We start from the raw sequence: 25,644 nt of genomic DNA on the forward strand, positions 1-25,644 counted from the left end.
AGCCATTGCCCACCATCTGTCAGTTTTACTTCTCTTGATTGTATCTCGAAGTTCTTTCCTTGCTGATTTATATTCTGTCATGAGTGAGACATCTTCCTGGCTACCTCTAGCTCTCTGTGCTCTGCGCCTCAGTCGTAGACAACGTTTCCTCAACTCCGCAATTTCTTCAGTCGACCAGTACGCTGTACGTTTACTGTTTCGCGGTTTCCTTCTAGTCATAGATGCGTCACAAGCTTGTTGAAGGAGCTGCACGGTGAGTTTGACACTTATGTTAGCCATTTCATTTCCTGTATAACCAGAGCATTTTCTAGGTATGTCCTCCATTTCTCTATGTAGTGTATCAAGAAATTTCTCTTTGTCTATACCGGCTGTATTCCATTGTTGGTTCGGTAAATTGCGCGACATAGTCCTTAGCTGCGGTTCTTCTTAGAGCACATAAAAAATGATGTATTGGTGATCACTTCCTGTCCTCCGTCACTCGCCATTCAGTGATACTTGATGAAATGTCTTCTGATGCAAGTGTAACGTCAGGTATTGTTCCCCTACAGCCTGGTTGTCAGAAGGTTGGCACGTTTCCGACGTTAGTGACTATCAAACCTGTCCTAGCAGCCAACTCCATTATGCGTCGTCCTCTGGACTCCGTATGTGGCATGCCCCATTCTAACGCTTGGGCGTTGAGATCTCCAGCAAGCACTCGTTCCCTGTAGTGCATCTTCAAAGCCATCCAGTTTTGTCTGAAAGTCACTCACAGACTCATTCGGAGTGAAGTAACAACTCACAAATGGTATTCTGCCAATCAGGACCCAAACAAATCCGTCTCAGATCTGGTATCCAAATTGCAGCTGTCCCAAGGTTGTCTGTGAACCATCCTGGGTGATCCCTGTTATGATACTGTTCACTAAGTAATAGTAGATCTGCTCCTTCCTCAAAGGTCAGCTGAGTCAAAAGGTCGTTTGTTGTCTGACTTCTGTGCACATTTGCTTGATTAATTTGTATCATTTGTTTTTGAGTTTAACCTCCTCAAGAGCTTGACGAAATACAACGCAGGCACCTGAGCCAGGTACGTGATTTTGTTTATTCTCTTCTGTGGCCCTATCTGTACAAATTATACATTGCGGATTTGCTTTGCAGCCTGCTGCCTTTTGTCCAGTTTCTCCCTACGTGAAACAAAGCTTACTTCTGTCTGGGCCTTTTCAGATGCGCGCATGATGTCTATAAGAAAGACATGGAAAGCAACGGGGTACTACAATTCTTTTTTGTATCCTGCAGTAGAGCCGTCCTAGTTTGATTAGACCAGCTTCCAGAAGTTTCATAGCCGCTTTGTCTTCCAGCTCTACTCTGGCGAGTTTCTGCCCCTTGCTGTTCGACTTTGTGACTATAATTTTTATCTCACCATTGAAGTTCCCCAAATCCCACCTTACAGCATCATCTACATCCACAGCAGTGGTAGCACCATCCATATCCCGAATTTCAAGTGTTGTTCGGGGGATCAGAACTTTCACTTCACCGTCTTGTCCAACAACATCTTTCAAAGATTTATTAAACATATTCCTGTTCTCATTTTGCGTGGTTTTCTTAAATTCCAAAAGAACAGCGCCCACTCTTGTTTTACGAATTGACCGAATATCTGTCCTGCTTTCTTCTGGCTTCACTTTACTCCGAACGTCTCTCAAAACATCCGCATAAGTCTTACCATTCATTGGTGTGATGAGGACAGCTTCTGAACGGCTGCGTGGTTTGGGGTGATCTTGTTTCCTCTTCTTTCCACTTTCTGTGGCTGCGTCATGATCATTTCTATCGGTTTCTGGTTGCGTATTTTTTATCTAATTGTTCTTCTTCTTTTTCTCTTTGGTGGGGGGGGGGCTTTTTTCCGTTCCATCTCATCTTTCTTCTTGGTTGTCATTGATATTGATGTTTTAGTCAGGTCCAGCTCCTTTACAGTTCTTGATTTTTGCTCTAATTGCTCCCTTGTTTTCTTCCAAGACATTCTGCAAGTTGCTCCCGCATGTAGAGCTTCCTCCAGTTTTGCCAGGTCGTTCCGAATTTCCTTCTTCAGATTCTTCAAAGGAATTGTCATGATACTTTTTAGCAATTCTCTTGCGATCTCGAGATGCTCCTCTTCCTTCTGTTGAAATTCCATTATTTGCTGATTTACATCAAGCTCATTTCCAGAATTCTGGGTGCTTTCCATTGATGTACGAGATACATCCTCATCGTCAAATAGAATTCCTGTCTCGGGCATCATGTCAGCGCAGGAGTCTAACTGGCCATGACTTAGATGTTGGCGATGGGTCTTGCCTTTGATGTCTTATGTTCTTTGAAGTAATCTTATATAACCTGTAATTCAGTTTACTCTAATATGTATCTTTAATTTCTTGACACAGAAACCACCGAATATACAGTAGAGTTAAGTTAATCCGAACTAATTGAGACCGGAGTCTGTTCGGATTACAAAATTATCGGATTAACCGGAAAATATTTTCTAATAATAATGTTATTGTTTTTATGTCCCGCTAACTACTTTTACAGTTTCCAGAGATGCCTAGGTGCCAGGATTTTCTCCCGCAGGAGTTTTTTTACGTGCTGTAAATGTACTTACACGAGGCTGACGTATTTTAGCACCTTCAAATACCACCGGACTGAGCCAGGATCGAACCTGCCAAGTTGGGGTCAGAAGGCCAGCGCCTCAACCGTTTGGGGAAGATAGTTTCTACAATACAGTACAGTACATACTGTAATTTGAAATGTCCATTCTTTAGCAGTTACTGTACAAAATTACAGTAGACTAGTTCAGAACTCGTAGAGGAGAAAATGACAGTGAAAATGACATTAGCGAGTGGATGGAAGCTGACTGTCAACAATTATAAACAGACCAAGAAATTGTAGCTATGGTGGATATAGAACCTGGAGTTGATGAGGAACAGAGTGACGACGAAGAAGACCACAATGAACAACTAGTGTCACATTCAGATGCCGCGGCCACCTTAGAACTTGCCGTGCGCTACGTCGAGCAACACTCTGCTGCTACACCCACTGATGTGATGTTTATGAGACGCTGGTTTAACGCTGCATCTTCAAGTAGGTTCCATTCGCTACGGCAAAAGAAACTAACAGACTTTGTAAAGATAAACGACTAGTGATTGATGGTTTATGATCTGTAATTATGTTTACATTAAGTTATTCTAGTAAATTATGACTAATAAAATGCAAGTAAATCTTCATTCTATAATATGTTTTTTCATTTCAATAAGGAGGTATTTTAAAAAAATGAATATTTCAGTTCAGATTAACCGGACTTTTGGATTAACGGGGTTTTGGATTAACGGGACTCTAGTGTAATTATGAAACTTATAATCAGGAGTGAAGGTAATAAATCATCACTTATACTCACATTCTAATCAAATATATTAGTAATTGCCTAATGAAAGCTTCAATATAAGCACGCACAAATATTCGCTGGCCTTATCACTTTGACGACAATAATAATAATAATAATAATAATAATAATAATAATATCAACAACAACAACAATGGGAGCGCTAAAAGTAAAAACACCTAAAAATAAAATACAGCATGTCATTGACCTAGCTAGGGTGGGGTATGTGGCTTGGTGGAAGATCAACAGACTGGCTAACCAGCTGGACTTGCGCCAATGACGGAGTAGCGGTTTTTCAACATCTCACATTCTACACTAGAATGGAAAGAAAAGAGGTCCTCATTTCCAGATTTCAAGATCCTCAGTTGGTCCAACCCTTGTCCTGTTCCTCTATGGGGTTTGGTATGAGGTGAGATGAATCTCTCATGGCGGGTTTTTATGACCGGATGCCCTTCCTGATGTCAACCTCATCAGAGGTGTTAACGAGATGAAATGAATGACATGATACATGATAGTAGGAAGGGAGAGGGTGAAACCCGGTGCCGGCACATAGCCTACTCCTGTCGAATAGCACCAAGGGGTCTGCCCAAGGCTTAACGTCTCCGTCCGACGGACGAATTGCCATCAACATCATCATATGCTCTCACTCCATATGAGCACTGCGGAGAGGTTTGGAATTTAATCCAGGCTTTTGGCACGCAATCTAGTGATTAGAAATTGAATACCACCACCTCCCCTACCCTGCCGGCCAACATTGTGATGGTGAAATTTTTTTGTACCAACGGGACTCACAAACTGGCTAACCACGGTGTCAGAGTCTTAACGATCATGGCCACCAGACGGGCTCAAGATCCTCAGTATTTAAACGGAAATAAACATAAATGTTTATACATTTCTAAATATTTGAGTGTAATTTGATAGAATCTGATGATGTCCTTTCAAGAACGAAATATGTCATTCTCTTTTAATTAAGTTGTTTCTTTTTTCAAGTATAACACTGTTATCATTTTTTTTTTCTTTCAGGTAGTTTATAAATTTATTACTGAAAATAATTTTTTGGCACACTGAAGAGCCTGATGGTTATGAGTTAACTGAGACAAAACTGAAAATAGATGGCTTCAGATTTCACAAAATATGATAGTAGGAAGGGAGAGGGTGAAACCTGGTGCTGGCACATAGCCTACTCCTGTCGAATAGCACCAAGGGGTCTGCTCAAGGCGTCAGTTGATGAAAAGAAAAATTCTTCACTGATAAAGTCTGGACACTGGGTGAAATAAATACTGAAAATGAAAAATGTAATGAGTGGCTGTTTTAATTATTTGCGGTCTAACTGCAAGCACAGTCCATAGTAAGGTTTGACATTTCATTAAAAATCATTGTGTTTCTTGATGTATTAGTTATGAGAGTATTTCAACAGATGACAGTATTATTTGTCTAAGTCAGAGAATTTACTGCATTATTGATGAGTGTGCATTAGTAGATATCACTCAATGTAGTCTAAAACATAGATTCTCGCAGCAAACAAGTGCTTGATGAAAGTGATATTTTAGATATTTTATGTAATTGCTATCCCTCATATCTAGGAAAAAAACAAACAAACAGAAAACTGTACTAATATGTAAATATTCATATGTATTCACAGAAATATGAAATGACGGGAACATGCGGTGGGCTGTAAAACAAATTCTAATCATAATGAAATGCAAGATGTTTCAAATTCATATTCGGATGTCAATAATATTTCCATTTGTGCATAAAATTACAATTACGTATCCTCAATATCATCTTCACTCTGAGTATCTTCGCTAACATCGCATCCCGAGCCACTCTAGTCGCATAAAGTATATAAATAAAATTTCATAAGAGCTCCCATTATCATTATTGTTATTACTATTATCTTGAACAATTGATATTTTTATATCATTTTCATTATTATTGTTGTTCTGTAATTGTAATGCACATTTTACATTATCAAAGTAAGGTAAATATAACAGTTTTTCAGAAAACTGTACTTGCTTAGTAATCCGGCAACTGAGCTCGATAGCTGCAGTCGCTTAAGTGCGGCCAGTATCCAGTAATCGGGAGATAGTGGGTTTGAGCCCCACTGTCAAGAGCCCTGAAGATGGTTTTCCGTGATTTCCCATTTTCACACCAGGCAAATGCCGGGGCTGTACCTTAATTGAGGCCACAGCCGCTTCCTTCCACTTCCTAGGCCTTTCCTATCCCATCGCCGCAATAAGACCTATGTATGTCGGTGTGACGTAAAACAAATAGCAAAAAAAAGTAATCCGTCAGACATTTCTTCATTTGCAAAACATAGAATAATATATAATTTTAAAATCTCAAGAGAAAGCTGACTTGAAATCAACAACATTTTTCAAAACTAGTTGATCAAACAACCACGAAGAAAAAGGAATCGTGCAAATATCTCCTATAACTACAGAGTTTTTTTTAAATCCTCAAAAATGCCCAGTCCAGAAAGTTTGTTAGGGATGTTCAGGCCCAGACCAGAATGATTAATTAAGGTTAAAATATACTTCTGTTTGAAGAAAATTCATTTCATATTTGCTGTGTATAAATTGCATTTGTAGATCTGAGAAGGAATTGCAAATTGCATAACATTGACCGGTTGAAGCTCTTCGAGATTATGAAGTGATTGGAATCGGAGAGAAATGGTATTTTCTACTGTATGTTCAAGAATCAAACTTTAGAGGAAAATCAAGGGGAAGAGAAAGGAGCAATTATACAGAAAGGAGTGAAGTCAAGAGAAATTTAAAAATGGATCACAGTTCAAAATAACAAAATTAGAACTCTAAAATGTGTCTGAGTTATTTTATCTAATTTGCTGAATGGTCCCATCATGAATAAATGTAAAACAAACATAATGAAACATAGTTGAATAAAATCAGCTGCTGCAGAAAGTTTGTGTTCAAATCTTAAATGGAGTCAATGAATATTGCCGTTAACTCTTTTAGTGCCAGGCGAAACTGTAAAGGTGAGGTCTAAAAGTGCCAGGGTGTTTTAATGGAAAATGTATGCTTTTGGAAAAAAAATGTAACTCCTCTGTTTTTTAAAGATATGGAAGCGAAACTTAATCAGAGTGTGCAAAACAATGTCATCTAAATTCAGATTCAGATCATGATGAAATTTATTCCTCACATTATGAATTAATTAATTAGTAAAAATGATTTTTTAAGGAAAATAACTGTTGTAAAATTTGGTAATTCCTATTACCTCACGCTTACAAATAAAGTAAAAACGAACACTGGAGGGCACACATACGTAATACAAGAACCAAGAAACACATTTTGTTTGTTCTAAAAATATCTGCAGGGGTATCAAAAGTCCAAAATTCTAAAATCTAGCATATTGAAAAATACACCAACAATGGCAATCCCAGAAGTAAAAATTAAATGATGACAGTGAAAATAAACAGCTGTGTAGCTGATGACCTGTGAGTAAATTGGTGACCTTTCAGACTTCGTGGACTGTGATTCCGATCTTGGTGACGAATCAAGTACCGATTTCAACTCGGACGATGAATACCTGCGCGGAATGTTACTGTACATAACCAAGCACATGATAGTGTTGATGCCGATACTAATAGTGACTGGGAAGAAAGGAATGTTGACCAGGACAGTCCTGCACAGGCTCCACAACAGTTCCTGGACTCATTAGTTCTCTAATTTCCTCCTCTCTTACACAAATCTTCTTACATTTCGAGCCCTGTTTTTACGAGTCGCACGTAAACAAGTCGAGGAACTTAAAACATCGCTCGAGATTATCGATAGACAGAAAACAGGAGAATGTTGCCAGAATATGGTAGTTTGAACTCTCTTTAATGGTCGTGCCAAAATTAGGCACCATTTTCGATCTAGAAGCGTATCAAACAATAAAGAAAGGAAGAAAGCATCTCTCAGAGCGACTCTGGCAAGTTTCATTCATTTTTTGAGGATCGCTAACGGTGACTGTGGCACTAAGAGGGTTAAGTAAAATTGATGGCTTGAGTAAGGAGGATATACACTCCAAAGGAATGCACCAAGTACCAAAAATTTACTAACTGTCTTACCACAACATGTCAGCGGCACTGTTGGTTGGTTTTTGTCTTTCTGCTCCCAAGACACCGGACTCAATCCTAGCTGAGGTCAGTGGTATTAGAGGGTGTTTAAATGCAACAATTCTTAAAGAACTCCAGTGGAAAAAATATTCTGGGATTCCAGTATACCTTAAAATCCATAGATAGACCTGTTGAACAAACATTAAACAAATAACATTCTTACCATTAATAAAAATATTCCTGATAACTGTTTCTGTAGGTTTATGATCTCTGTTGGTTTCTTATGACATTTTGTCTTTCTAATATGTTCTTCACAATATGGTGTGTTGATAAATTAAAGATAAAGATGATGATGATAATAATAAATTGCAAACTAATGTATTGTGGTTACTCAGGTGGCAGCTGAAGTGGCAGCTCCGTTGTCTCAGGCCAAGAAGATTACAATGGTATCGAGTGGAACAGGAGATGTTGGAGCTGCTAAACTAACAACTGAAGTGTTTAATATAGTCAGCAAGGTGCCTGAAGTTGTCAAGAATCTGACAGGTGTGGACATTGTCAAGGTGAGTGTTCCACAACAACCTGCCCTTTATTGTAAATTTAAACTTACCTTGTTAGTGCCTACATGTCTGTTAGCTCATCAGCATAAAAAATTAGTTAGATCCTTTCCACTAAGGGTTATGTGATTATATGATCGTACAAACTGGGACTGTTCATGGTGTATCAGACTAATGAAAGCAGCCTTTTCTTTCAGAGCACTTTGAACTGTCGGTGTGCCAATATTATTTAGACTGTTCACCTCAAAAGAGTTATGTGACTCTTCTCTAGTATAGTGAACATTCTTCAAAGCCATCTTAATATTATCTCTCTTTTAAGGTGGAACAGGATTGAGAGAGAGAGAGAGAGAGAGAGAGAGAGAGAGAGAGAGAGAGAAGGGAGTAGGTTCTGCACCTGTCAGGGAAGATAAGAGAGACCAGGAGGGGAAGGAATGTAATGAGGCTGGTAGGATTGAGGCTGGTGGTCATGGAGAACTTTATTGTTAGAAGTGGCAAAAGTATGTGGAGGAAAGGGAACCAAGGTAGTGTGTTATCCAGGAATTAGGTTAAGGCAAATGTTGAGGAAAGTAGAAGGGTAGGAAGGTAAGGAGAAGGTGGTAATTTTTCACATTGGCACCAATGTCAGGGAAGCGGGAGGCAGGAATACTTACCAACATAGTAGGGGATGTGTGGGATCTGGTTTTGACAGCACGAGATAAGTTCAGTGGACCGGAGATTATCGATGGGATACTGACTGGAGGGTGATTGGAGGTTTAAATAGAATATGGAATGCAAATCTGGGAAGACTGAAGTGGTTTGGCCATGTAAGAAGGATGAGTGCAAGCAGGGCTGCAAGAAGAGAATATACAAGAGAAGTTTTTTTTTTGCTTTACGTCGCACCGACACAGATAGGTCTTATGGCGACGATGGGACAGGGAAGGGCTAGAAGTGGGAAGGAAGCGGCCGTGGCCTTAATTAAGGTACAGCCCCAGCATTTGCCTGGTGTGAAAATGGGAAACCACGGAAAACCATTTTCAGGGCTGCCGACAGTGGGGTTTGAACCTACTATCTCCCGAATACTGGATACTGACCGCACTTAAGCGACTGCAGCTATCGAGCTCGGTACAAGAGAAGTAAAAGGAAAGAGACCAGTGGGCAGACCCAGAGGAAAATGGACCGATCTGGTGAAGAAAGATGTTGAGCAGAGGAGACAAGATTGGGAGAAAATTACAAAAGATCACTGGTTCATGGACAGACAAAGATGGAGGGGACTCGTACGCCACACCCGGGCAACTGGAGATGGTCAACACCACCAATGATGATGATGATGATGATGATGATGATGATGAATGTGGGAAACTGGGAGTCAGATTTGTAGGTTCTAATCGGTGGGTAGGAGATAGGGATCTGTACTCAACTGCGGGAGCAAATATGTGTCGGGGTATATTTTGAAGGGTTATAGACAGGTATATTCAGGGAAACAGGGTGAACTAGGGAGCAGTGTTGAGAGTACAGGGAGCTGTAAGTGAAGAAAGGATGATGTTGTTTGAGTTGAACTTTAAGGAAAGGAGTGGAATTACATCATTTAATACATGCACATTGTATGCAGCAACACAAATGACAATGAAATGTTATTTCATTGTGTTGGTACAGTTTGTGTTCGAAATGTGTCTGAACATGTTGATGAACAAAGGTTGCTGTAAGAACATAAATGATGTTATCTTCTCATTTAATTCAGGAATATTTGTAGATGGGTCATCTGTCTTGAAAACAGACTCTTTCAAGGTGCCCCATATGTAGGCATCTAGGGCCATGAGATCCTGAGAAGGGTATGGGAATGGAGTTCTATGAGAAATTAGGCAGTGTCCAAAGTGTTGTTTTAGAAGGGTAATTGACTTCCCTGCAGTATGAGCTGAAGCTCCATCTTGTTGCATCCATTGTCATTGGAGGGGTAAGTTTCTGGCACAACAAAAACAACTCAAATCTCACATGAATGGGATTATGATGAGGTCTCTGTAGACTACCTCAACCACTGCTTTTGAATTCTGTGCAGAATCCTCTACAAAATGAAAGAATTGTTTAACGATGTAATTGATACCTTTATTTGCCTTTGGCAATTTTATAAAATCATTCGTAGTACATGTTTCGTCCACTACGCAGACATCATCGGCTACATTCATTAATGTTTAGTACAAAAAGATGAATGTATACACAATATATTGTTCTCATAATAGCCTTGATCTCTTCTCATAAGAAACTTATAACTTTATCTAATAGGGGAAGGACGATGGTGGTGGGGAGGGGTTAGAAGGAGTGGGGAGGAATGTTTAAAATGTACGATTAAAAACTTATCGTAAACCAAAATGCTATTAAAACTTTGTTCAGCTTCCAATTACTGGGGGTATGCATAAGTCTTTTCCGGTTTCATTAAGAGATAGTGCCAGCAAACAGTAGGCAGCGTATGAATTTGACACATTTCTGTTTGTTTGTCTGACATTAACCTACCAACACACACAAGTTGAGTTTGCCAAACACTAGCATCTGTGTTGTATTGTTCAGTGATCGTGTCTACGTTTGTGCCTAAAAAAGAACATTTGCAGCATGCATTGGTTTTCTTTTTTAATCAAAAGAAAAAGGCTGTGGAAAATCATCGTTTGCTGGTAGAAATCTATGGTGAACATGCTCCATCGATTAGAACATGTGAGACATGGTTTCGACAATTGCTTCGGCAAGGAGACTATGCTTTGTGTCTGGTGGGAGCAAGTATTGTGTATTATGAACTCTTGAAGCCTGGCAAAACTATTAATGCACAACGCTATTGCCAACAAATAATTAATTTAAATCACGCATTGATTGAAAGACGACCGGAATGGGCCAGAAGATATGGCGAAGTGATTTTGTTACACGACAATGTGCCGTCTTGCAGCAAAATCAGTGAAAGACACCTTGAAATTGCTTGGCTGGGACATCCTTCTGCACCCACCGTACTCCCGACCTGGTGCCATCTATCACTTCTTCGCATCAATGGCTCATGCGCTTGCAGAGCAGCACTGCAACAATTTTGAGGAACTTGGAAAACAGCTTGACAAATGGTTTGCCGCAAAAGACAAGCAGATTTTCTGGCATAGCATTCATAACTTGCCTGAAAGATGGGCGAAGTGTGTAGAAGCCGATGGCCAATATTTTGAATAAACAAAAAATGAATTTCCCTTGAAAATTACGTGTTGTCTTCACCACAAAAACCGTCAAAAACATATGCGTACACCTGGTAAAAAGATGGTCTCTTCCATGCTTCTGCTTGAAAGTGTGGGTCTGTGCCTGTGTTTTCCGTCCTTGATCTGGTATAGTAGTGGTGAGTTGTAGCCTGCTTGCTACCAGGTGGTTAAACAATTTTTTGATTCTTAGATTATCATATCAATATGGACCTGAAGTGGATAGTTTGTAATAAAGCTAAGGGCCTAGTATTCTTTGACTATGTTTTGGGTACTGTAACATCTGTTAGAGAAGTTGGCTGTGATTCTCGTTTGTGGTGACTTGAGTGCTCTACAATATCATAGATGCATACATTTTCTCATGGAACTGCAGTGTTTATTCTAGAGACAAGGTAGAATTGAAAAAGAGGGACTATCCATGTTGGTGAGAGAAGAATTTGCAAGCAATGAGAGGGGTACCAGTAAGAGACATGTAGTTCTACAGGGTGGGCGAGAAGTCCCTGTACTCCTGTAACTGTTTAGTTTCAAATGTTATTTATGCTGTGCTATTTATGCAGGTTGGTAGCTATATCATGTATGTTATTTATGGATTGGTAGCTATATTACTTCTTATTAATTCTTTGAATAAAGTGTTGGAATACATACTGTCGCAGTCGAGTGTTAGTAGTGTGAAGCCACGGCAGATGTGAGTGGTAAGGGTTATACTATTGAGGAGTGGTTAGTGTCAAGCGTGTGGGTGCACAAACGACAAAACACAGGGTGGACAATGAGACAGATTCCAGGAAAGATTTAATAAGGCTCCACCACGAAAAGCAACACTTATCAATTGGGACAGACGTGCTTTTGCCTCGGGCAGTGTTAAAGACAGGCCGCGGAGTAAAAGGAAGAAGATACAAGAAGAAACAGTGCTGGAGTCTGTGCTTCAATTGAACAATCTCCTATGAAGTCGATGCATAAACATGCTTCAAAACTCTGTATTCCGAGGACAACAGTGCAAGATTACATTAAAAAAAGACCTTAATTTCCAACCTTTTCGACCGACGTTCGTAAAAGAGTTATCAGATAGAAACTGGAATAAACGTGTTTTACCATGTCTTGCTTTGTTAACTAAATTCCCAACTGCAAATTCCCAAGGTTATGTTTTCAGATGAATGTGCTATTTAGCGCAGCTCACATGCTAGAAATGTTGTGTGGTCCAAAGATAATCCTCATTACAGAGCTGAGTTGGAAAGGAACCTGCCTTACGTAATAATATGGGCAGCGATGACATCACACATCTGCTTGGACCGTACTTTTTTGAAGGGACTGTCAATGGTGCAAATTATTTACATATGTTACAAACATGGTTAATACCCCAGCTTGAGGAAAGGGGCCTCACAGAACGCATATGGTTGCAGCATGACGTGCTTGCTCACTACGCTCTCGCAGTCTGCAAGTACCTAAACAAACATTTCCCAGGTTGGTGTATAAGTCATGGTTCACTAGCAACACCATCTCTCTTGAAATGGCCATCAAGAAGTCCTGACCTCACCACACCTGACAACTCGTTATGGGGAGTCATTAAGGCACATGTTTCCGCATGTCGTTATGCTACAAACGAAGAACTGCGCGTTGCTGTTGAGGATGCATTTTGCACTATAACACCGGACATGGTCAGAAATATGTCAAGAAGAACATGGAGATGTACAGAACTGTGTCTGCATCATGATGGGGAACATACAGATACATTGGACACTTAATAGGTAAGAAACATAACCTAAATTACATTTGATACTAAATAGTTCGATACTTCTCGCCCACCCTGTATATGTAAGGTTCGCTTGCTGAAATACATGGTTCATATGAAACTGAAAACCATGAAATGAATCCCAATATCGGCTGCATTTACTGATGCCACAGCAATATCAATTGGATTTCCAGATCAAATTGTCTAACCATTTTCCACTTAGAAAAGTGGAGGAGTTATGGAATTAAATTACAGATGGCGTGAATGACACAGTAGCAACCATTTGCCCAAAAATTGAAACGAAGCACCAGCAGAAAGGATTTTCGACATAATAGACTTAATGTTAAAAATTAAATAACTGGAGGTTCAACCTATTCAATACTCAAAAGAAAGAAACGTAGCAATCACATTTCTATTTAAATGGGACCGGTTTCGACCTTAGTCTAGGTCATCATCAGCCATAAAAAACATGTAAAATGTTTAAGAATGTTGGAGGTCAGTTTTTCACTGTTAGGCACAAAGACACGACATCACATTCTGTTCTGCACAAAGTCACAACATTAACAATCAACTTGCGAAGATCAAAAAGGCTTGAATTCGCAGACGAACAGATCTGTAGATGAAAGCCGCCAGCGCCCGGTGACTACGTGGCACACTCACGGTCACGCGCTGCGGCCAAACACCAAAGCAGAGTGGAGAACGTTTCGAAGGTCCAGAACCTGTCACGGCTGCGGGAAGCCAAGTACGTATATAATTGGCATCGTACATTTTTATATACGTACTTGGCTTCCCGCAGCCGTGACAGGTTCTGGACCTTCGAAACGTTCTCCACTCTGCTTTGGTGTTTGGCCGCAGCGCGTGACCGTGAGTGTGCCACGTAGTCACCGGGCGCTGGCGGCTTTCATCTACAGATCTGTTCGTCTGCGAATTCAAGCCTTTTTGATCTTCGCAAGTTGATTGTTAATGTTGTGACTTTGTGCAGAACAGAATGTGATGTCGTGTCTTTGTGCCTAACAGTGAAAAACTGACCTCCAACATTCTTAAACATTTTACATGTTTTTTATGGCTGATGATGACCTAGACTAAGGTCGAAACCGGTCCCATTTAAATAGAAATGTGATTGCTACGTTTCTTTCTTTTGAGTATTGAATAGGTTGAACCTCCAGTTATTTAATTTTTAACATCAATAATTTCAATACGGAACAATGAAATTTTTATCTTTAAATAATAGACTTAATACAAAAAACTAAACCAGACCAAACATAACAATCAGACATTGGCAAAAGAACTAACCAAACAGATCCAAACAAGGCTGAAGCAAGAGAGAAAAGCAGCATACTGGGACAACACAGCTGCTGGTATGTAGAAAGCTGCAGGATTTGGTGATCAAAGAACTTTATTCATAACTCTGAAAATGCTCAAAGGTAAGCATAAATGTATTAATACCAGCGTTTGAAATGAAAGTAGACAGACTGTTAAATTATAAAAGGAGGAGGAACTCAAATGCTGGAAGAATTACTTGAACTCCTTGCTAACTTGTGAAACTGCTACCCCGCTAAATCTGACTCTGGACAGTAAACGGCCACCATCAGATCTGGTCATCACAGATGCCCCATCTAAGGTGGAAATAAGACAAGCTATAAAGACACTAAAGAACGACGAGGCCACATAATGTTCACAGTTAAAGCTATCAAGGTAGGAACCACTGCAGTTGTAGATGTGTTATACAAGCTGTTCACCATAGTTTGGTTTAAAGGAAAGGTACCATCAGATTGCAAACTAGCAAATATGGTCCCACTCTTCTGGAAAGGAGACCCCCCCCCCCCCCACAAAAAAAAACACCAAGGTGTGAAAATCACATAGCCGTCAGCTTACTCTCGGTTGTGGACAAGGTCATGGCTCAGATATTGAGATCTCATTTGCAGCCAATGCTTGAGGAGCCTAGCAGAGAACAATGTGGCTTCTTGGATCGACAGTCCTAGATGAGTGCATCAGATGTAACAAAAGAGCAGTAGCAGTATTTACAGATTTTAAAGTCTCTTTTGATAGCATTCACTGGAATTTGATGTTGGAACAATTGGCGTACCAAACAAAATAATAATAATAATAATAATAATAATAATAATAATAATAATAATAATAATAATAGTAATAATAATAATAGTAATAATATCTGATTTGTGTCGCACTAACTACTTTTATGGTTTTCGGAGACGCCGAGGTGCCGGAATTTAGTCCCTCAGGAGTTCTTTTACGTGCCAGTAAATGTACTGGCATGAGGCTGATGTATTTGAGCGCCTTCAAATACCACCGGACTGAGCCAGGATCGAACCTGCCAAGTTGGGGTCAGAAGGCCAGCGCCTCAACCGTCTGAGCCATTCTGCCTGACCAAAAAAGACAAAATAGTAAATACCATCCATGCCTAATATGATGGTATTGTTTGCAGAGTAAAAAATTGACAAAAGCACCACAGAGTATTTTGTAAACTTTTGTGGAGTGCGACAAGGATGCATCCCATGTTCTTCAACGTTGTGATAGATTGAATTATGGGAAGAAGTAATGAAAAATAGAACAGGAATTGCATGCGGCGCAAATGGGATATGTTCAAAGATGCTAATTATGCTGATGTCATAGTTGTAATGGAAAAAAACACAGAGGCATCATTTCAGACACTGCTGGAAGATACTACCAACAGTGCACAACGATTGAGCTATAATATAAAATGCAAAAAAGACAGTGATCTATACAGATGAAAGTAACGTACAACTGACTCTAAACAGTAAATCTGTTTTCAAATATTTGGGTTTCCTGATCTGTCTCAAAGGTGGCAGCCTCAAGTAATATCGCTGCTGTGATTGGCAGTGCCCAAGCTGCATTTACCAGCTTAAAGTGGTGATTGTGGGAAATAAAAACTGTCAGCCTGAAAACCAAAATTAGGATTTATAATGATGCAGCTCTTCAATTCTTCTGTGTGGTTCCAAAACCTGCACATTGTTAGCTACAGACCTGAGTAAGCTGGAGGCATTTCAGATGAAGGGTTTACGTAGAATTCTTGGCAGTTTGCTTTTAGACTGTTGGCAGAATTTGCAAAAAGCGCTGATGCTTATCAACATAGGTCCAAATCACCAATGATGATGACTTTAAATTGATTGATAATAAATGCTCTGATGATTAGTGTTGATGTCTAGTATGTACATAACATACCTCAAAATGTGTTTACCAACCTGTGTATAGTATCAGATGATCGAAAGTATGCTGTAGAAGCCTTGAGAATGCTAATTTAAATTGTAACTATTCCCATCTATATAGGTATTGCATATTATAAATAATCCTATTATTTTTACATTTTTACCAGTATGAACATCACAGTAACACATACTGTCAGATCAAGCTTTATACCTCTTTTTGCTAATTTTGTTGCTTGATTAGATGTTACCAAACCATATAAAGTTAACATCTGTTTGGCTGTGAAATAGGTTATGAGTATGTTGTGTTCTGTTTTATATTACTGCTTATCCCATTTTAAGTTATTTAAATTTGAGATATTTACTGTAATATCTTGGTTAATGATTTATTTAGTAATATATCCTGTTCAACAATAATTATTGGTTTATTGAATTCCATAATTCGTAGTTACCAGGGGGTGAATATGCCAAGCGTTACCCTGGGCCCTTTCTTGCTTGCAACCAAGTCATATGCTGAGGATGACTTCAGCATTTTCAGAGGTGATCATTTTAGAAAGTCAGATAATTAAAAACCTGTAGTATTCATGTGATTGAGCACTTACCCTTGACTACTCACCTGCCTACAAGATAGTAGACTTGATAGGCTTTGGAAGGTATAAAAGTTACACTGTGTGATCACCAAATTACTGCAATCAACCTAAAACCTTAGAGACCCTTGTTTTCCCACCTGGACAGTAGCTACCTAACATGGCATCGATTCAGGATCTCATTAGTAGTTAGAGTATAAAACCAACCAAACTGGATGATGTGGCCTTCAGCGCAGTCATGGAGGCCACTTGTTTGATTTAAAGGCAACAAGAAACTAATTGATAACCACATTTGATTTGTCTGGCTGTGGTGCAGTGGGTGGTGTGACAGGCTACCTTAACCTCGATAGTCTTACCCATTGTCATCCAATTACACTTGAAATCGATAGGTGACTATAGGTTGAGAATGACAGTGGGAGACTATGGGTGATTGATGTCTGCTTAATGTGACTCTCCATGGTATGGTACCTTCAATTTCATTGTCGGTGCACTTTACATGAGGCTTGGCATCTTTCAAAGTGATGCATATCGGTACCTTTCTTTATCAGGCTTTGGGGCCCTAAGTAAAGATATCAAGAAATTAATACCAGACTTAAAGCCCAACACCAAGACGCTTATCTTAATCTCTGGTGACTGTAACGTAGAGGCTAGCTTCACAATTACAAAATACTTTGTGAAAATGCATGTAGTGTTCATGTACAAGATTGACTTTTGGAGAGTGAAGGGAGCATGTAAAAAATGTGACATCATTTACTCTATTGCTTATTACACCAATTGTTTGAAAAGCACAGAGTTCCTGTGACATTCACCTCCCAAAGCTTTACATTTTAATGCAGCCAAAAAGTGAGTGTGTTTGATTCTTGCATGTTGCACATTTAGCATTTTATAGTCTTATCTCAAATTCAGAGCAGTATTTTAACACTATGGAGTTAAAACTAGAAATCATATAAGAAGTGTTAATTTTTTATCTCGTAACACTATCAAAATGGTTATATTTAATATAATAATTATTATATATAATTGTAATAATTATAATACTATTTTTATATATATATATTCGTTTACGGCCATTAGAGACCACGTTAGATAACAATTACATGTTTCTGGAAGCCTTCCTCACAGCCCAGAACTTCAGCATCCTCTCTCTGGCAGCCTGTCTTCTTTCGTCCGTCCACCCACAGTTAAGTTTTGGTTTGTCATGGAATCCCTGAAATCTGTCGATCACTGACCTAAACTTTGTTCGGTTTGAGATGTCTTCCGAATTTAGTCCTACCTGTCTGAGATCCTTTCTCACCTCCCTGAACCATTTGTCCGACACTTTAGGTCTGCTGTCTAGTATTGTGAAAATCCTTTTCGTTAGTCTCTTCTCATCCATTCTAAATAAATGCCCATAGAATTTAAGTCTCCGTTTTCTCATGCACTCAGTTAGCCTTTCATTGTCTCGGTAAAGTTCTTCCCTTCCTCGCAGCCTATACTGTCCATCCACAATCTTTGGACCCATTATTTTGCGAAGGATCTTTCTTTCAAATTTCTCAGCTTCTCTCAGTCCCGCTTTTCCTGTCATTTGGAGGCACTCACTAGCATACAGACATTCTGTTTTAATCACTGTATTGTAGTGCCTTAGTTTAGCTCGTCTGGAGATGGTTTTCTTCTTGTATATAGGATATGTCCTACGAAAAGCCGCAGCCATTTTCTCCTGTCTGGTGTTGTTTGCTTCTCTTTCATTTGTTTTCAATTGCACTATTTCACCCAAATACTTAAAGCTATCAACTCTTTCTATTTTACCGTGTTCTGTCTTCTGGTACCGAGGGGCTGTTTTGATGTTTGTTATATATTTAGTTTTTTCGAAAGAAATCTGTAGTCCTGCTTTTTCTGCTTGTAGTTTTAGTACATTCAGCTGTTCTATTGCTGTGTCAGTATTCCTAGATAGCAGCGCAACGTCATCAGCAAAGGCAAGGCAATTAATCATGACACCACTTTTTGACCCTCCAATGTATACTTGGTTAAGTAATCCTTTTCTGTCCAGTTCTTTTTCCCACTCCCGGATAATCTTCTCCAACACACAGTTGAAAAGAATTGGTGACAATCCATCACCCTGCCTGACTCCTGTTTTAATTTCGAACTGTTTGGAGTTCTCTCCCATGAACTTAACTTTCGAATGTGTCCCAGTTAAAGTCTGCTTAATAATTGCTGTTGTTTTGGCGTCAATTCCAAATTCCACTAATATATTGAATAGCACTTCCCTGTCGACTGAATCATACGCCTTTTTAAAGTCTACAAAAACGACTACCAGATCCTTTGAGAGATGATTCTCTAGTACACGTTTCAGACTCCAGATTTGATCAACGCACGATCTTCCCTTCCTAAATCCCGCTTGATACTCGCCTAGTTGATGATCCACTTGTTCCACAAGTCTCCTCTGTAGTGCTTTAGAGAGTGTCTTATAAGTTACAGATGTGATGGAAATGCTGCGGTAGTTGTTAGGATCTGCTCTATCACCTTTTTTGTGTAGAGGATGAATGATAGCATTTTTCCAATCTTCAGGGATTACCTCCATTTCCCATATTTTTTCCATTTCTCGCCTTAAAATTGTTATTGCGATTTCTCCACCACTTTTCAGCATCTCTGCTGTGACAGAGTCTTCCCCTGCAGCTTTGTTGTTCTTTAAGTCTGTAATTATTTCACGGAGTTCTTTTTCGTCAGTGGGTATTGAGTTTTCATTCCGTTGCTTTGGATCCTCTTTTGGCCATTTATTTTTAGGTTTTTCACAGTTCAACAATTTCTCAAAATATGTAGCTAATATCTCACAATTTTCATTCTTATTCACTGCCAATTTTCCATCTTCCCTTCGAAATCCCATGGTAGATGGTTGATATCCATGTATGTGCTCTTTAAAGGTCCTATAAAAGATTCTAGTATTGTTCTTCTTAAATTCTGTGTCAATACTTCGAATTTCTTCAGATATTTGATTCCTTTTGGCTTGCCGGAGGATCTTTGCTGTCTGTTTGCGTACCTCCTTGTATGTCTCAAATTTATCTTCTGTTTTATCTGCGTACCATGCTTTATAGGCTGCAGCTCTCCTATCAATTGCTACATCACAGTCTGTAGTCCACCATCGGTGTCTGCGAGTTCGTCGCAATGGTGCAACATCCTTAGCTATATTAGCCATATTCTCTCGAATATCCTCACAAGTCTCCATTTTCTTCTCCCGCATACGTCTTTGAAAGTCGTTTCTGTTTTCTTGAAGTTTTTCATGGTTTACTTTTATTGACGCATTCGGAGAGAGTCTCTTCTTGTTTAGCGGTAACGGCTTGAATTTTATGCGGGTCAAGAAGTGATCAGAGTCAAGATTGGCTCCTTTCCGTACTACCACATTCATAATTTCTTTAGTGTTTCTCCTTGAAATTGCAACATGGTCCAGTTGATATTCACCTAGGTCTTTCCGTGGAGCGCACCACGTTTTCTTTTTCCTTGGCAGTCTTTTGAAGTACGTGGACATTAATTTAAGATCGAATGTCTCACATAAGTCAATAAGTCTCTTCCCATTCGTATTTGTTCTGGTGTGAGCTGGATAACCACCTACTATTTTTCGGAACTGACGTTCTTTCGCAACCTGCGCGTTGAAGTCACCCATCAGAATTTTGACATGATTGCTTGGCGTCTTTAGCAATTCATTCTCCAATTGATCCCAGAATATTTTCACCTTATCAGGATTGTTTCTGTTGTCTTCATTTATGGGGGCGTGTGCATTGAATAGTGTGTATCTCTTGTTTGCACATTTCAGTGTTAGAGTGGAGAGTCTATCAGAAGGAGAAGAGAAGTCCGTTACGGAGTCAATAACCCTTTTGTTTACACAAAATGCTGTGCCAAGTTGCTGGAGATTTCTTCCAATTTTTCGTCCAGGTTTACCCTTAAAGATTCTATAATTTTCTGAATCAAACGTATTAATATCAGTAAAACGCGTCTCTTGCACTGCTAGTATTAGAATATTCTGATTTTCCATTTCATCCAAAGTCCGTTTTAATTTCCCCGTCCTAAGTAGAGTCTGTATGTTGATAGTTCCAAAATAGTGATGTTTCTTTGTCCTTAGATTTTGTTTTAGGTTAGTCGTGTTTGTCGTTAGTACGTCATCAGTCTGGCTACCAGATGGCTCCGACTCCATCTTGCATGTTGGTACAAGCTCCCCAGAATCCGAAGGCTTGTTTGCGCTGCCTGGTGCGACGGTGGATTTCCATTGCTGGGTACCACCTGGGGTAGTTTTCCTTGAAAGTGTTTCCATCATGCATAATGTTACCTTATGGTAATGCTTGGTGGGACAGATTACTCTGTCCGTGGTTAGAACTACGGTTGTTAGCCGTAGAGCCAGTTCTTCCGCCCTCTCAGCCGTTGGGAAATATCCTCATCCGCCATCAGGACCGTTGACTGCAGACCTTTTTGCCTCAGTTGATCCGCGGGTGTTTATTTGGCTAAGCCTTATTCACACCTGTCCTGCATATCTACAGGAACATTCCCTATCAGCCATATGGGACGCGCCGTGTCGGGGTTGAGGCCCCCCGCCCCAGTGTCTTCCGTGAAGTTATGCCAAACACTTACTCAGTTCAGTGCGTGACCCCCACGGAAGCTAACCGGGCACGGAATTATAATACTATTTCTTCTTCTTCTTCTTCTTCTTCTTTTATGACCACATAGGATCACTTTAGTCAGTCCGTCGTTCAGGTCTCTTTGAAGGGATTGTTCGGGCTTTGCGGTCCTCCCAGTACTTCTTCAGACGCTCCGATCTTCGTGCTCTTTCCTCAGTTGAAAATGTGCGTGTTGTTGGTTTGTTTTGTGTAAGGGTAAAGCGGAGGTTTGTATTCTTGAGTTTTGTATTCAATTTTATCTTATTTTTGGTGTCTTCTGTTGTAAGGCCTATTTCCTTCAGATCCTCTCTTACTTCTCTGATCCATTTACATCCTGTTGTGGTATTTTTTGAGACGAGATTGTGTTGTACTAGTTGTTTCAGAAGTCTCGAGTCCTGCATCCTCATGATATGTCCAAAGAATCCCAGTCTCCTCTTACGCATAGTATCTGTAATGGGTTCTAGCTCTTTGTACACGACTTTGTTAGGTATTAACCGCCACTGTCCATCTTTCTGATATTTTTTGTTGATACAGGTTCTTCCAATCCTCCTTTCAATTTTCTGAAGTCTGTCAGTCTTTGATTGTTTATTCAGGTAAAAGAGTGTTTCTGCTGCATATGTAGCTTCCGGTTTTATAACTGTGTTGTAGTGTTTTATTTTTGTATTTATTGATAGACATTTCTTTTTGTAGATATCCCATGTTAATTTTTGTGCTTTAGCTAATCTATTTGTTCTTACTTGGATTGAGATTTTTTCATTTAAGTTATGTGTTATTACTTCTCCAAGATATTTAAACTGAGTTACTATTTTGATTTTATTACCATTTATGATGACTTCTTTTAGCTGTGTTGGTTTTTGGGGCATAATTTCTGTTTTTTCAAATGATATTTTGAGGCCAATTTTATTTGCAATGTTTTGAAGTTCTGATATCTGGGTTTTTGCTTCTTTTATGTCCACTGCTAGTAATGCTAAATCGTCAGCAAAACCCAGGCAATTTGTTTTGATTTTTCGGCCAATCTTTATTTTGGGGGGACATTTTCTAAACCATTCCCTCATTACCATTTCTAGAGCACAGTTAAATAATAGTGGTGAGAGCCCATCTCCCTGCCGTAGTCCAGTTTTAATTTCAAATGTCTCTGATGTTTCACCCCTAAACTTCACTTTTGACTTGGTATTGGTGAGAGTCAATTTTATCATGTTTATTAATTTGGGGTGTAGTCCAAGGTGTCTTAAAATTTTAAACAGAGATTCTCTATGGATGCAATCATAAGCTTTCTTGAAATCTACAAATGTTATCACCATATCTCTGTTTCTTCTCCTGTTATAGTCCATTATCAACTTAAGACTCATGATCTGATCAGGACAGCTCCTCCAGGGTCTGAAACCTCCTTGATATTCTCCTAGTTCTTTCTCAAGTTGTAAACTTATCCTATTAAGGATGATTATTGAAAATATTTTGTATGTTATGTCTAGGAGCGAGATTCCCCTGTAGTTATTAGGGTCGGTTTTGTCCCCTTTTTTGTGCAGAGGATGAATGAGGGCTGTTGTCCAGTGTTCTGGTAGTTCTTCTTTAATCCAGATAGAGACAAGTTGTTGATGGAGGGCAACTTTTGCTGAGGTTCCTGCATATTTCCAGATTTCCGCAAAGGTCTGATCTTCTCCTGGCGCTTTGTAGTTTTTTAATTTATTCAGAGCTTGGTAGACTTCCTTTATTGTGGGGGGATTGATGTTTTCTGGTGATGTTTTTATCGGGGTGTTGGTGTCCAAATGAAGGAGTTCTGTAGGTTCCTCACAATTTAAAAGCTTGTTGAAATGTTCAGCCAGAATTTCTGCATTGTCTTTATTGTTATGGGCCAGCTTACCATCTTCATCCTTCATCAGTAGGGTTGGGGGTTCATATTTTTGGAGCTGCTTTCTGAAGGTTTTGTAGTAGTCCCTTGATTTAGTTTTACTGAACTGTTCTTCAATTAATTGCAGTGTGTCCTTATGATGTTGTCTTTTTATTCTTCTTAAGACTTGGGTAGTTTCTTTTCTCTGTTTTACTAGCTTTTGATAGGATATTTCTGTCTTTTGGGACTGATGTAATAGCCATGCCTGATGTCTTTTCTCCACTGTTTCATCACATTCACTGTTCCACCATTGGTGTTTTTTACGTGGTTTAATTGGAGCTAGGTCTTCTGCAATTTGTTTAAGGTTGTGTACTAAGTCTTCAAGTTTGTCTGTGATTTTTATTTTTTCAGTTGCTTTCTGGTAATTTTTGTTGTTGATTAGCTGGGTAGGATCTATTTTTCTTTTAGTTTTAACGGCTTGCTTTTGTTGTCTCCTCTGGGGAGTGAGTTTAATTTTAATTTTAACTACGTAGTGATCTGAACCTGTGTCTATTCCTCGGAGGACTTTGACGTTATAGATCTCTTTGTGGTGGTATTTGTCCATGCAGACGTGGTCCAGTTGCCATTCTCCTTTAGTGTAGTCAGGGTGTTTCCATGTTTTGAGTTTTTGAGGTTTCCTCTTAAAACATGTAGATTTTGAGATTAAATTATGGTTTCTACACAGGTCAACTAGTCTCTCTCCATTTTTATTTGTTTTCTTGTGTGCTGGCCATTTTCCGATGATGTCACGGTATTTTCTTTCTCTGCCTAGTTGAGCGTTGAAGTCGCCTATTAATAATTTTATATGGTGTTTGGGGATGTTATCTATGGTCTGGTCCAATAGGTCCCAAAATTCTCCTGTTTCCTCCTGGTCTTTTGAGGAGTTATTTTTATCATTAGTGGGAGCATGGGCATTTATTATAGTATAGATTTTATTAGATGCCTTTAAGGTGAGCGTTGAGAGTCGTGGAGACTGTGATCTGAATTCTTGAACTGAGTTTATTATTTTAAGGCTGACCAAAAATCCTGTTCCAAATTGTGGGACATTCTTCATCACTATTTATTAATAAGAATAAATCAATTGACCAGAGCACAATATGTCACCAAGAATACATAAAGCAAAAAGGGCCTGTCAGCAGCAACAAAAAATACTACAAAACACTACAAAACACTCACGAAACCAGAAGTAACATATGCAAGTGAAACCATCTTCAAAACAACTAACACTGCACAAACAGACAAAATACTCAAGATAGAGAAGAATCATTAGAACCAAAACCAAAAAGTTGGACACTGGAGAGTAGCTTCTAAAGAAACAGTCTACAAGGAAATAGAACCAGTAATGAGCACAAATCAGGAGGAAACTCATTTCCTTTTTTCAACATCTAATCAGGACACCAGAGAACAGGATCATCAGGAGAATAATAGAAAAATTATGGAATAGTAAGTACAACATTAAGTGGATTACAGAAATCAAGGAAGATATGGATGAACTACAAATTACATTGGAAGACTTGTTGTTGTTGTTGTTGTTGTTGTTGTTGTTGTTGTTGTTGTTGTTGTTGTTGTTGTTGTTGTTGTTGTTGTTGTTGTTGTTGTTGTTGTTGTTGTTGTTGTTGTTGTTGTTGTTGTTGTTGTTGTTGTTGTTGTTGTTGTTGTTGTTGTTGTTGTTGTTGTTGTTGTTGTTGTTTGAGTCATCAGTCCATAGACTGGTTTGATGCAGCTTCCCATGCCACCCTATCATGTGCTAACCTTTTTATTTCTACGTAACTATTGCATCCTACATCTGCTCTAATCTGTTTGTCATATTCATACCTTGGTCTACTCCTACCGTTCTTACCACCTACACTTCCTTCAAAAACCAACTGAACAAGTCCTGGGTGTCTTAAGATGTGTCCTATCATTCTATCTCTTCTCGTCAAATTTAGCCAAATCGATCTCCTCTCACCAATTCGATTCAGTAACTCTTCATTCGTGATTTGATCTATCCATCTGGGAATGTTTTGCAATCCAACACCTGGTTTCTGAATCTCTGCCTAATCATAATGAAGTCTATTTGATACCTTCCAGTGTCTCCAGGTCTCGTCCACGTATACAGCCGTCGTTTGTGGTGTTTGAACCAAGTATTGGCAAGGACTAAATTATGATCAGTGCAGAGTTCTACCAGCCGACTTCCTCTTTCGTTCCTTTGTCCCAATCAAAATTCTCCTACTATACTACCTTCTCTTCCTTGGCCTACCACTGCATTCCAGTCTCCCATCACAATTAGATTCTCGTCACCTTTTACATATTGTATTATATCTTCTATCTCCTCATATATTCTTTCAATTTCTTCATTATCCGCTGAACTAGTAGGCATATAGACCTGCACTATTGTGGTGGGCATTGGTTTGGTGTCTATCTTGACGACAATAATTCTTTCACTATGCTTATCCGCCGCCCTATTTTTTTATTCATTATTAAACCAACTCCTGCATTTCCC

The 25,644-nt window shown here is 39.3% G+C and overlaps 1 protein-coding gene across 2 annotated transcripts in view; it reads left to right on the forward strand.

Moving 5' to 3' along the window:
- Flo1 (flotillin-1) overlaps window positions 1–25,644 on the forward strand; it is a 149,554-nt gene that overhangs the window by 112,755 nt on the left and 11,155 nt on the right. For both annotated transcript variants that reach the window (XM_067145044.2, XM_067145045.2), the window contains one exon: window positions 7,829–7,993. In XM_067145044.2, coding sequence (XP_067001145.1) covers window positions 7,829–7,993 — 165 coding nt within the window. The remainder of the gene's footprint in view (window positions 1–7,828; window positions 7,994–25,644) is intronic.

This window comes from Anabrus simplex, chromosome 4 (assembly GCF_040414725.1).
Source record: "Anabrus simplex isolate iqAnaSimp1 chromosome 4, ASM4041472v1, whole genome shotgun sequence".
NCBI lineage: Eukaryota > Metazoa > Arthropoda > Insecta > Orthoptera > Tettigoniidae > Anabrus > Anabrus simplex.